The 14,074-nt window shown below is 43.7% G+C and overlaps 1 protein-coding gene across 8 annotated transcripts in view; it reads right to left on the bottom strand.

Annotated features, from left to right (window-relative positions):
* DOT1L (DOT1 like histone lysine methyltransferase) overlaps positions 1 to 14,074 on the bottom strand; it is an 89,790-nt gene that overhangs the window by 32,690 nt on the left and 43,026 nt on the right. For all 8 annotated transcript variants that reach the window (XR_014616732.1, XR_014616733.1, XR_014616734.1 and 5 more), the window contains exons 8-13: positions 13,474 to 13,529; positions 10,327 to 10,406; positions 8,804 to 8,872; positions 4,324 to 4,430; positions 2,815 to 2,856; positions 670 to 753 (exon numbers count right to left, since the gene is read on the bottom strand). Coding sequence is in view for 5 of the 8 variants with exons in the window: in XM_084221301.1 (XP_084077427.1) it covers positions 670 to 753; positions 2,815 to 2,856; positions 4,324 to 4,430; positions 8,804 to 8,872; positions 10,327 to 10,406; positions 13,474 to 13,529 (438 nt within the window). In the remaining 3 variants the exon portion in view is untranslated. The remainder of the gene's footprint in view (positions 1 to 669; positions 754 to 2,814; positions 2,857 to 4,323; positions 4,431 to 8,803; positions 8,873 to 10,326; positions 10,407 to 13,473; positions 13,530 to 14,074) is intronic.

The raw sequence follows: 14,074 nt of genomic DNA, 5'->3' as shown, positions 1-14,074 counted from the left end.
TCTTGGGCAGGAATTGTTCCCTGGCAGGGTGGGCAGGCCCTGGCACAGGGTGCCCAGAGCAGCTGGGGCTGCCCCTGGATCCCTGGCAGTGCCCAAGGCCAGGCTGGACAGGGCTGGGAGCAGCCTGGGACAGTGGGAGGTGACCCTGCCATGGCAGGGGTGGCACTGGGTGAGCTTTGAGGTCCTTTTCAGCCCAAACTGTTCTGTGATCCTGTTAAGTCTGTACCTGCTGTCTAACAAAAGCTGATTATTCATCCTTCCCTGACTACATTCTTCAACTGAATTTCAGTCAAAACTCAGAGCACAATCAATACTTTATATTTTTGGCCATGAACAGGCAGTGCATTTCTCACAGCATTACCCAAGAAAGGAAATGAGTCTTTGCAGAAAACTCAGCACACTCTGAGCTCCATTCAGTGAGCTGTGACTCAGGGACAGCTCTGCAAACTCCTGCTGGATGCAAGCGAGGGTGGACAACCAACTATTCATCTTGCAACACCTTTTTTTTCTTCCTTCCAGAATTAGTGCAGCTTTTATTAACTCACTCCATCATATTTTTGGGCACAGCAACAGCTCCAGAGTAAAACCTTCCCACAGAGGCTCCTCCTGACTCAGAGCATGAGCTCAGCCCCAGGGAAGCCTCAGCAGGCAGAAATGCAGGATGCTCACCTTGTTTTCTTGGACCTTCGTTGGAGTCGTTGTGTTACTTTTGTTTTCTCTTTGTTGACGACGTCTAGCTGCCTCTTGTTCCTCCTGGGGACAAGGGAGGGCACATTTCACCATTCCTCATTTTTTATCACTTTTTAATACAGATCCCCTTCTTTCCCAGCTTCATTTTCCACAAGAAAAGGGAACAAAATTCCCCTTGGCTTAGGCCACACTCAGGTGTGAACAAACCCTTTTCCACCTTCAGAGGGAATTAAATCTCAGCCTCTTCCCATATTCTCCCCTCCCAGCCCCTGCTCTATAAGGTTTCATTATTAATAATAATAATAATAATAATAATAATAATAATAATAATAATAATAATAATAATAATAATAATAATAATAATAGCAATAATAATAGCAATAATAATAGCAATAATAATAGCAATAATAATCATAATAGCAATAATAAAAGTTATTATTATAGTTATTATAGTTATTTGTTGTTGTTGTCACACCAGCCTTATATTAATACTATATTAATATTTCATTAATGGTTAATATTATTAATATGAGTGTTGTTATTTTTATTATTGTTGTTGTTATTATTTATTATATATCATAATTTAAAATTATGGTAACATATATTAAACTATAGTATATACACATGATTTTGATCAAAAACCAATAATAGAAATAATAGTAATAATAACAGTAATAATACTAATAACACTAACAATAATACAAGGATAATATTATAATACTATTATATCAATAATATATCAATGATATATAAATATTCTATTAATAGTGTTAATATTAGTGTTGCTATTATTACTATTGTTTAATATATAATATGTAAAAATATGGTAAAATGTATATAAAAATATAGTATATAATTATTATTATTATTATTATTATTATTATTATTATTATTATTATTATTATTATTATTATTATTATTATTATTATTATCCAATATCAACAATTAAAATAGCAATAATCTTAGTAATATTAGTAGTAATAATAATGCTAAAAACACTAACAATACTAACAATAATAAGAAATAATAATAATAGTAGTAGTGTTTGTGATTATTTTAATAATAATTTCAATAGCTTTCCTACATCCCCAACATTTCATGGTGACAATTTAAAAATCTCCCATGACTGGAAATGGCAAAGCCATTAATCATCATCTCATCAAGTTTATTGAGGTGACTAATAAATAACAAAAGCAGCAACTTTTCAGGCTGATTTTCTCCCAGGCTGACAGGAAATTTCCGTTCAGAGAAAAAAATCTCTTTTTCTCTCAGAAAAAAAACCCAACTTCTTTCAGACAGGAAATTTCCAAGAGCTCAATCAAAGCCTTTCCTGCACCTTCCAGGTGAGGTTTAATCTGCTTAAGATTTCTGGCAATTCCAACACTCCTTTGATTTAAGTACATTATCAACCAACCAGTGGCAGGTTGAAGTGTGAAAAGCAGGGAAGGTCAGAAGTATTCTGATTTTTATATTTTTTTTCTCAAAGAAGTCTTATTTGCCCCAAATTTGAGTGGAGCAATCTGAAACAATTCCCTTTCAGAGCCCCCATGAGTCTCTTCTTACAGAGCCAGTCAGCCTGAGGATGAACATTCACCTGAAATTTTAAATTAAATGGCCTCACTTAATTCTCTTCCTGGGAATCCATTGATTATTTCAGGTTAACCCAGCCCAGCACAGCCCCAAAAACTCTCTGGCATTTTAATTCCACGTGCAACAGCTCAGACTGCAGTAAATGACAGCTCACTCTGTGCCTCCAATGGCACATCCCAAAAGGAACATTTCAGAGCATTGCTCAGCTTCATTTCAGGAGCTGAGCACTGGGACAGATTCAAAGCATCATCCCTTTCTTTAATTCCAGTTCTTTAATGAAGAAATAGCTCATTACAGACCTCCAGTGCAAGGTAAAAGCACCTTGGGGCTGCCCCATTAATTCTCTATTAGAAATCCCTTGGACATGATTGAATTAGTGCTTGATGGCATCTGAGACTTCCCTTCAATTAGCTCCATGTTCTTTGCTTAGCAAGAAAATCTGATTTCCAATCAATCCTGTCCACCTGTGATTAAATTCCTCACAGTGGCTGTTCCCTTACTTGGAGTTTTCTACAGAAAATGATTGAAACTTACCCTGAGTTTTGGATTTTTGAGACTAGAAAAATAGTTTTCAAGCTGAAAATAGAAAGAGAAGAGAGTCATCCTCAAAACCATGACAGATGAACACAGAAGAATAAAATATTAGCTTAAAACAAGTGCAGAACTGCAGAAATTCTGACTGCTTTGCTTTGATAAGCTACATCAAGAAACCATTTACATTCATTCTTTTCAGGCACCCAGCCTGTTGTGTAACAGGGCATAATCCAACCTCTTCAAGGTTTTATCATCCCCCAGCACTCCTGGCCTTGTTTTAAAGCTTTGTGTCACATATCTCCCCTCAGCACAGGCTGATTTTCAATGAAATTATTTGCACTGAAGCTGCTGCACCCTCGCACTCCACCATTTATCTGCACTCTGGCACATTCCTGAACAAAAGCTTTATTAGACTCCAGCAGAGGAAGGAAAAGCATTTCTATCCCACTGCAAAAACCTTGGAGTGGGATAAATGATTTGCCCACATAAATTTTCATTTCCAAAGGGTTTGTTGGGTTTTATGAGAGGCTTGGGGGCTTTTTGGTGGGGGGTTGGTGGGGTTTTTTTCGGGGGGCTGTTGCATGGGTTGTTTATTGTTGTTGGTTGGGTTTGGGGGTTTTTTTGTTTAGTTTTCTTTAATTAAAAAAAAAAAACAGTGAATGCATCATCATTGTTATGGAGCTTGGGCTGCTTCTACAGCAGCTGAGAATTCTACTAAAATTGAGATTTACTGGTTGAATATGACTGAATGAAATGGTCTGTGCACCACAGAGGAATCAAAGCCCCACTGAGTCTTTCCTCAGGACAGCAGGAGAGCCCAATTCTGAGCAGCTGCAGAAGGAATTTTATCAGGGAATGTCAGCAGCTTCAGTAAACCAGCAGTGCCCTTAACCCCAGGGGATGTGGAACCCTGGAGCAGGCAGTGTGCACACCCAGGTGTGCAAACCCACCAAGGGACAGGAACACAAGTGGAACCCTGGAGCAGGCAGTGTGCACAGCCAGGTGTGTAAGCCCACCAAGGGACAGGAACACAAGTGGAACCCTGGAGCAGGCAGTGTGCACAGCCAGGTGTGTAAGCCCACCAAGGGACAGGAACACAAGTGGAACCCTGGAGCAGGCAGTGTGCACAGCCAGGTGTGTAAGCCCCCAAAGGGACAGGAACACAAGTGGAACCCTGGAGCAGCAGGCAGTGAGCACAGCCAGATGTGTAAACCCACCAAGGGACAGGAACACAAGTGGAACCCTGGAGCAGGCAGTGAGCACACCCAGGTGTGTAAACCCACCAAGGGACAGGAACACAAGTGGAACCCTGGAGCAGGCAGGAGCACAGCCAGGTGTGTAAGCCCACCAAGGGACAGGAACACAAGTGGAACCCTGGAGCAGCAGGCAGTGAGCACACCCAGGTGTGCAAACCCACCAAGGGACAGGAACACAAGGGTCAGGCAGAAGGATGTGGAGCTGGAGGTGGTGCCAGGAGCAGGGCACGGCTCTGGCAGCCCTGGTACTCACTATGGTTCTGTCAATGGTGTGCAGGTAGTAGGAGACTGGCTTCCCCGTCCAGGACACAGAGCCCTTCAGTGGTGACAGCTCCACAACCCTCATGATAGTGCCAATATCTGTGGGAGGAGAGGGGAAACTCAGCTGAGACCAGCCAGGCACCAAGTGCAGCATTCACATGCCCTCTGAACAGAGAGAGACACAATTCTCTGCCTCAGGTTTTTTCCTGGAGAAGCACAGAGGGAAAACAATTCTTATCTCATTTACTGCTCCTGTTGTTTTGTGAACATGTAGAATGTGTTAGAAGATTATTTACCTGAAAAAATTCAATTATTGGATTCTAGTGATGGTGTTTGAATTCATTAATCAATTAGATCCACAAATGTGTGTCAGGACTGCCAGCTGACAGTCACAAGTTTTCAATAGTAGTTAGAAGTAAGTATTATTTATTATGAGGTATATATATTATCATTATTATAATATAATTAATATAGTATATTCTATCATATGCTATATTATAGTTAATACAATTAATATACTATAATGTAATATACTATAATATATTGTAATATACTATACTATACTATAATATAATATAATACATTATACTATAATATACTATACTGTAATATACTATACTGTAATGTAATATACTATAATGTAATATACTATAATATAATGTAATATACTGTAATATACTGTAATATACTGTAATATACTGTAATATACTGTAATATACTGTAATATACTGTAATATACTGTAATATACTGTAATACACTGTAATACACTGTAATACACTGTAATACACTGTAATACACTGTAATACACTGTAATACACTGTAATACACTGTAATATACTGTAATATACTGTAATATACTGTAATATACTATATTATACTATATTATACTATAATATACTATAATATACTATAATATACTATAATATACTATAATAGAATAGAATAGAATAGAATAGAATAGAATATAACATAATAGAATATACCTTAATAGAATACTATATTATATATAATATAGTATACAATATTCTATTCTGTTCTATTCTATTATTATATAATATTATATAGCATGATATAATATGATAATATAATATATTGTATTATATACTATGATATAGCATTATATAATTATATGATGTGATATAATATAGGATGATATGATATAAGATGATATTATATAATATTATATAATATAATGTGATATATCATATCATATAGTATAATGTAATGTAATATAACATGATATTATATAAGATTACGATATGATATTATGATATATGATATGATATAATATAGGATGATATAAGATGATTTGATATAATGTAATGCAATGTAATGCAATGTATTGTAAACTTTTCATTATAGTCTAATACAGTTTTAATAAAGCAGGTATTCAGCATTCCAAAGCCATGGAGTCAGATGCTAATCATTTTCCTTTCAGGGGTGCCCTGATTTTACAATAATCAACACAGAGAAATCTGGCTTGCAGATCCTCCAGGAAAACACTGCTGGAAGTTTCAAGGGAATTTCTTCCTCTCTGCTACGTGCACCCCACAGGAAACACCATGTGGGACATGTACCTTTGAGCCAGCCAGCCCAGAGAGTGAGTTCTGGCCAGCAGAGCTGTGTCCCACAGCTTTTCCAAGGAACAGCACATGTGTGTGACAGGGATGAATTAAACAGCCCCAGAACGTCACCAGCCCAGCCCCTGGCAGCTGCAGCTGCCCCATATTTGGACTGGGCACAAACATGTTTTGGGTTTGCTTTCTTGTCTATATTTGTTTTGTTCTCCAGAATTAATAGCTTGGGGATGTGCCTTAAACATTCCCACAACCACTGAGCCAGTGGCAGGGCTAAAGGAGAAATTATGGCACGTTTCTAATTAAACAAAAATGACCCAGAAGAGGCTAAAAGCAACGTTTGGGATTCAGCAACCTCAACCACTACTTTAACCACATTTTAATGCTTGTTTTCATTTGTCCCAACTCTTTCCACATTTCCACTTCTGTCTACAGATGGAACCACTAAGGACAAAAGTAGAATTGAGGGAACTGGTGCCTCCTTCTTAAAGCTTGATCTTTCCCAGGGTTTTGTATAAATTATTTAAATGTTCATATCCCAGATCAGAGCATTTGACAGACAGGTGAGACGTGACTCAGGGCATGCTCAGACACCAAAAAAAGCCTTGATGAACACAAGTGTCCTGGAAAACCTTGTGGGTTTTCCAGAAGTGCCATTCCCTGCTGCATGTGCAGGACCCTGGCCATGCTGGGGATGGCATTTCCTTGGGAGTGTCACTTGGAACAGGCCACTGGAACAAGCCCCTGGCCCAGCACATCCCACACAAGCTCATTTGATGTTGGTATTTCCCAACATAATTTGGTCTCAGAGAGGGATCAGGCCCTAAAATTTACTCACACAATTCCCCCTGTTTGCAGCAGACTAAGTTAATTTTTTTCAGAGCCTTTTATCTGAATCCCTGGAAGTTTCCTACTGGCAGGAGCTGTTTGCTCTCCTTTTGCCAGAGCCTCTCACCCATCCAAGCTCCAATTAATCATCTCAGTATAATTTTACCATCAGCATTTCCATTCAGCATTAAAAAACAGCTGAGATCTGAGAGTTCAGCATTCTAGAAAACACTCCCAATGAATGCAGGCTGGGCTGAGAGCTGGGGTGGGATAAAGGCAGAGGTAGCCAGGGCTGCTCTGAGGTGGAAGAGCAGCACATGCTGGCCTCAGTCTCCCAAATGCAGCAGAGAGAGAAGAGAATGGGAAAAATCCAGGAAAGAAAAGGCTTGAGAGGCCAGAGCCCTGTGTCTGATTGAAACATCTCCAAATGCATTCCTGGATTTCCTCAAGCTCTGGTGGGCTCTGCAAGGGGGCCCAAGCTTCACTCAGGCTCTCTTTGCCTCATCAGCAAACTGACAGCCTGGTCCCAGCTCTCCCAGTTGTTCCAGGAGCATCATTCCATCCTTTTTCCCTTTTATTTTCAAGTCCATGCCTCTAAAGAATTGGCAGTCCAGAACCCAAAGTTCAACAAGGTTCCAAACCACCAGAGGCCTCAGAAGAGAATTTCTAATAGGAAAGAAAAGTGCAGGTTTGGGTGCCTGATGTGTGGGACATCCACAAGAATTTCAGCTTAAAAAAACTCCCAAGGGCACAATTTACTTCAGGACAGTCCAAAAATTACTGTTCTTCAAAAGCAGTTTAGGCCAAAATTAGAGAGCACAGTTTGAGATTTGGAACTCAGTGAGTTGCTCCCCATGTTTGCACAGGGAGGGAATGAGGGGGGTTTGATTTAAGGAAAATTTAGCACTGGACACAGTAAATAAATGTAAAGCCCAGCTTGGACTGCTCTTCTGCTTGAGAAATTTCATTTAAAAACCTGAACTGGAAGGGACCCACAAAGAACATCAGTGCAGCTTCTGCACAGACACCCCAGGTTCAACAGTGAAAGTCTGAAAATGTCAAAACCAACCACATGGAATGTCCCAAAACCTCCTTAAACTGCAGCTCATGTCCTTGCAGGGAACAAGGCTGCCAAACATCGAGGCTGGCCTGTTCAGAGGAGAAGGAAACCACGACCCTGAGCTGGCAAAGAACCAGACCCAGGGCCTGGGTGTGTCTGGGAGAGGTTTGTTTGCTCAATGCACAGCACAGGAGATGTTCAAAGTTGAACATTTCACACAATCCTGGAATGGTTTGAGTTGGGAGGGACCTCAAAGCCCATCAAATGCCATGGCAGGGACACCTCCCACTGTCCCAGGCTGCTCCCAGCCCTGTCCAGCCTGGCCTTGGGCAGTGCCAGGGATCCAGGGGCAGCCACAGCTGCTCTGGGCACCCTGTGCCAGGGCCTGCCCACCCTGCCAGGGAACAATTCCTGCCCAAGATCCCATCCAGCCCTGCCCTCTGGCACTGGCAGCCATTCCCTGTGTCCTGTCCCTCCATCCCTTCTCCCCAGTCTCCCTCCTGGAGCCCCTCCAGGCCCTGCCAGGGGCTCTGAGCTCTCCCTGGAGCCTTCTCCTGTCCAGGTGAGCATCCCCAGCCCTGCCAGCCTGGCTCCATGACCTCTAAGCCTTAGGAATGCTGCCTGGTGGGATTTACCTGCCTGGATTTAGGGTGCAGGGAACTCCCCTGTGAGTCAGGGCTGCTCGTTGTGGCTGAAGGAATGAATCACACCCTTGAACTCCTGATTCCTCTGCAGCTCAGGGACACATTGATGGAATCAACACCAAAACACAGCAGCACAAACCCCATCAAAAGTGTCTGCTCCTCTGTTTAAATTGATTCTAAATTGATTTTAAATTGTCCTCTCCTCTTTTTAAATTGATTTTTAAGTACCTGTCACTTGGTGTGCCCTAACAATCCAACAGCATTTTCTACTTAAACAACTCTAAAAAGCAGCAACACCCCCCAGACATTTTCAGATAATGAACATCCACAACTGTAATGAACAATAAAAAGGGCAATCATACCACTCAAGTTTCGACTGTTAATTCTAAAATTTAGAGGTGCAAAAGGTTTTGAGGACACAATTCTCCCACCTGGAAAAAAGAGGGAAAAAAACCAAAAAGCACAGTCAGCTCCATTATTTGTTCTAGAGTAATTACTTATTAAATATAACCCAGTAAAGAGCAGTCCTATAAAACTGCCCCTTGTATAGCATTAAAAAATAAATAAATCCCTTAATTCTCATTCTGAGAGCCCCAAGAAAGCAAATCCATGATTCCTGCCAGGTGACACCTCAAGGATTGTTTGAAATGACAGATTTGAAACACTTGAAAAAAAAAAGAGCATGTTAATTCTCAGTGGCAATCTAAGGAAATTTCAATTATCTCCATCCTACTTGGGATCTTTTATACACAAGCCCCCAAAGCCCTTTAATTTAGAGGCCACTAATCTTCATTTCATGGGTATTTGGGGTCATTCAGCAGAGCCTGAAGCACACACTGGGAAGAGAAATCAGGTTTCATCATTGTAAAGGGTTCTTGAAACATCTCCACCTTCCCACTGCTCTCAAGCCACCATTAAACAAGTTTGAAAACTTAAAAACAATCCAGTTAAGTTAAAGAAAACAGCTTAAGTTTGGGGGTTTTATGGTTTGCAGCAGAGCCCAAAAGTCACATTATTTATTTCAGCACAAAGCTGTGCCATGGGAAGCCACAGCTGCTTTGTTCACACCACATATTTTTCTTTTCAGAAATTGTTATTTTTGTCTTTTCTGCCACAACCAAATAAAAATGTTGCTTTTCCCAGTGGTTAAGAGCAAAGAAAAGACCCCCAGGGCAATGGGGTGAGGAGGTGTCCCCAGGCTGCAGTGTGGCTTCTCAGGAGCACCCAGTGCCACTGGCCCACACTTTGTGGAATTGTGGAACAATTAAGGTTGGAAAAGACCTTTAAGACCATCAAGTCCAACCATCAAAGTCCATCCCACCAAACCCTTTCCCCAGGTGCCACATCCCCACAGGTTTGGAGCATTTCCAAAATCAGGAGTTAACACCCAGCAGAAGTGAATTCTGTATGGAATTACAGAGTGGCCTTCCAAAGCTGTGCCTCAGCAGCCAGGAATCATGGAATGGGTTGGGTTGGAAGGAGTTTAAAGCTCACCCAGTGCCACCCCTGCCATGGCAGGGACACCTTCCATTGTCCCAGGCTGCTCCAAGCCCTGTCCAGCCTGATCCTGGACACTTCCAAGGATCCAGGAAGTTTGGCTTTGGCTGTTGGGTGCTTTGTGGGCTCCCAAAAGAGGGAAGGATGGAGCAGCAGCTCCTCCCACCCCAACCCTGCTCCAGAGTTTTCCCAGCAGAGGGGATGCTCCAAGGAGACAGGCAGACCCCAAAGGGGGGAAGAACAAACCCCACTGTGCTGCAGCCTCCTGGCCCCAAGGCACAGAACAAACCCCAAAGCCTGGCTTTGCCAGCTGGAACTGAGCCCCCCTCCCACCCCAGCTCCCACAGGAATCAGGAAACAAGGAGGAAACATTTCCAGTTGGATTTACCTTCCTTCATGTTGGCAAAGCGCTCCTTCAGCTGGTGATCCACCTCGGGCCCAAAGGCAAAATTATTCACAAAAATAACACTGCAAAACAATGATCCAGGTAAAGATCAGGGAGCCAGGAACAGCCCACAAGGACCCCCAGTCACACCAGAGCCACTTGGAGCCTTCCCAGCCACTCCTGCCATGGACAAACCTGCTTGACCCCAACTCTACAGCTCCTGTCACCAAAAATATGGAGAGCAACTCAGCTCTTCATCCTGCTACTTCTTGGGGGGGGACTTAAAATCTTACAGCAAAATATCAAAATTTTAGAATCATACAATTGTTTGGGTTGGAAGGGACCTTAAAGCTCATCCAGTGCCACCCCTGCCATGGCAGGGACACCTCCCACTGTGCTCCCAGCCCTGTCCAGCCTGGCCTTGGACACTGCCAGGGATCTGGGGCAGCCACAGCTGCTCTGGGCAATCTGTTTCAATTCCAGCTCCAAATTCCCCATAATGCCAGAAGAAATCTGACCACATCTCCCCTGTCCTAAACCCAGCACTTCAGCCCTACACACTACAGAGGAATTACATCTTTGGTTATGGGTTAAGAAATTCAGTGAGGGGAGAGGTTGTTCCTAGGAAAAAACCAATCATATGGAAACAAAGAAATCTGCACAAAGTTAGAATCCCACATATGATAAAAGGGCTTAGGAAAGAAACAGAACATGCCACAGATTAAAAAAGAAACACCCCTTTAGTTGAAAGGTCTAATCAGCCTGGCCTCATTGTCCCTGGTGCCCAATTGGTGCCCAGGATGCAACAAGAGTCCTCAACACCTCCTGGAAGTGGTTGAGCTCCCTGCTGAATGAACATGCCAGGGCTTGGCATGGAGCTTCCCCCCGAGGCTGCTGGGCACTGCCCAGGCTCCCCAGGGAATGGTGCCAAGGCTGCCAGAGCTGCAGGAGCGTTGGGACACAGAATCCCAGAATTCACAGAATTCCAGAATCACTGGGTTGGAAGAGACCTCCAAGATCACCGAGTCCAGCCCAGCCCCAACTGAGCCCTGGCACCCAGTGCCACATCCAGGCTTTGTTAAACACACCCAGGGATGGGGACTCCACCACCTCCCTGGGCAGCCATTCCAGAACTTTATCACCCTTTATGTAAAAAACTTTTTCCTGCTATCCAGCCTGAATTTCCCTTGGTGCAGCCTGAGGCTGTGTGCTCTGGTTGTGTCAGTGCTGCTGCAGACAGAGCCCAGCCCCAGCTGAGCACAGGCACCTTTCAGGAGCTGTGAGAGCCATGAGGGCACCCCTGAGCCTCCTTTGCTCCAGGCTGAGCTCCCCCAGCTCCCTCAGGGCTCCTCTCAGGGTTTGTGTTCCCAGCCCCTCTGACAGCGCTCTCAGGGCTGCTCAGGGTGGGGTTTGGGGTGGCTGTGCAGGGACAGGGCTGGATTGATGATCCCTTCCAGCTCAGGATACTCCAGGATTCTATGAAGTGTAAAAGCCATCCTGGGCCATTGTTCCCACATGAAGAACTGATTTCTTTGCAGGAGAACTCCCTTCCCAGTGCCTCCACACATGAAACGTGTTCAACAAGGACACAGGGAGTTTAAGAGCAGCACTCAAAGCTATTAAAAACCACCAATGAAAAAAATGTTTATGCACCAAGGGAAAAAAAAAGTTATTCTTGCTACGCCTTGCTCTTGGAAATTTGGGAAACCCTGCCTGGCAAGTAAAGCTAGCAGGGGTTTCTTCCTCCTCCTTCCCTTGTGCCAAAAAAAAAAATGAAAAAGGCCTTGCAAAAGAGCCAAACATATTAATGGGACTAGAAAACATCCAGGAGAGGAAGGGGGAAAAGCCAGAGGCTGCAGATGTGTTTTTATAGTGCTCACTCTGGCACAGGATTCTGTGAGTGCAGGCAGGGCACAGGAACCCCCAATCCCCTTGGGCTCAGCCTCCTTCCAGGAGGTTTTGCCAAGCCACAGGGATCCCCTGGAACACAGAGGGATCCATGTCTTGGTAGCAGCCCCATCCCTGCAGTGTCCAAGGCCAGACTGAACAGGGCCTGAGGTGCAGGAAGCTGTCAGAGGTGGCACTGGATGGAATTTAAGGTCCCTTCCAACCCAAAGCATTCCAGAATTCCCTGATCCTGCCCCAGAGCGAGGTGGAGCAGCACTGAGACACACAGTGAGCGCCATGCCACACAAACCAAACATCTCCCAGCACTTCTGGGTGCAGCCAGAGCTCCTGCAGCCAAAAATTTCTCTTAAAAATTTAAATTAATTCCGAGGAAAGTTGCCCGGGCAGCAGAGGATTGTGCACTTGGAATAACAAGCAACAAAGCCAAACCCAAGTGTGCTGCAAGGCTGGGACAAGTCTGTCCACAAATTAAAAGGCACCTCCAGAAGAAAGTGAGGGGCAGAATCCTGCAGGAGTCACCAGCCTGGCAGACGCCTGCTCCAGGCTCTCACAAGCAGAGCTTTGGGAGCAATCCAGGAATTGCCACGAGTCTCAAGGATTTCAGGGCTCTCTTTGACAACTGCCTTCCATTCCCCCACATTACAGGGTGGCCCAGAAGGTCATATAAAAATAAAGAGGTTTTTTTTCTACCCATAAGGCTTGAAAGAATGCAAAGCTTTAAAAATACAGACGACTTTTATTGCTTTTAACAAATTTACTCCCTTTCTGTTCCTTAAGAAAGGAGCCCAACCCTCTGCATTTAGTTCTCCACATAAATAAATCTTCAAGACAATTAGTTGAAATGAACTTTCAATTTAAGTTGAAACTAACTCACTTGGGTCTTTTCCTTTTTATTAGAGGGAAAGTAAGCTTGTGAGCCCCAATAGCCAAGAGAAGGAGTGATTTGCCAGAATCCCTGACATGAACTATAGGGATATGCAAAACAAATGGAGGTTTGTGCTCCTCTTATAAGCAGAATTTATCTTGGATACACCCTTGTATGGAATATCATGGGACATGCACTCCAAGCCATTCTTCTAGTCAGAAAACAGGATCTAAAGAGGCCACTGTAAGAGTTGGCAGATAGACTTTGGGTATTTGCTGTGGAAATTCTATATAAAAAGCTGGCCAGCCTCCCAATTTCCATTATACAAACTCCCAAATATCCAGCTCAGAAAGGAGCATTCAAGTGCTGTACTGTACCTTGTGTTTGCAATCCTCTCCCTCCATTCTTCTGAGAGGAAGTCACCTCTTTCCAGCTGCAAACAAGAGAAAGCACAGAAACACAGAGGGGTTAACAGGGCTCCCTCCAGAGAGGGACAAACGGGCTGCACCAGCTCCCTGAGCCCACAACAACCAGAGACAAGTGAAACCTTTTGGAAAGCCAGAAGTGGAGCAGGGAAAGCTGACCCTGAGGTTTCTCCCTCCTTGCTCCCACCCTCAGCCCCTCTCCTGCGTGGGAAGAACAGGGAAGGGTCCCTGGCTGCTCCATGGAGAAACCAAAAGTGCTGGCACTGCAAAACTGCCCAGCAAACGCCTCCTGAAGGCCCCCAGGGCTGGTGACCCCCCCTCAGCACAGGGAGCTGAGCCTGGATTGGGAACAGCTCCTGCTGGGAGCCCTGGCTCCCAATTCAGGCTCTTGCTGCACTGCAGAAACAATAATCTGATTTTTGAGCTGCTAAATATAAACCCTGAGCGCTTCTAACACTTTCAAGTTGGAAATGAAGTAACATAAAGACCTTGTTTGAAAATAAGTACAGTTATGACTTCAGTGGTTGTGGAGCACCTTGCTGGTGACACCACA

The sequence above is a fragment of the Fringilla coelebs genome (assembly GCF_963513975.1).
Source record: "Fringilla coelebs genome assembly, chromosome: 24".
NCBI classification, from domain to species: domain Eukaryota; kingdom Metazoa; phylum Chordata; class Aves; order Passeriformes; family Fringillidae; genus Fringilla; species Fringilla coelebs.
Note: the sequence above shows the minus strand (reverse complement) of the source record. Positions and strands in the feature narration are given on the sequence as shown.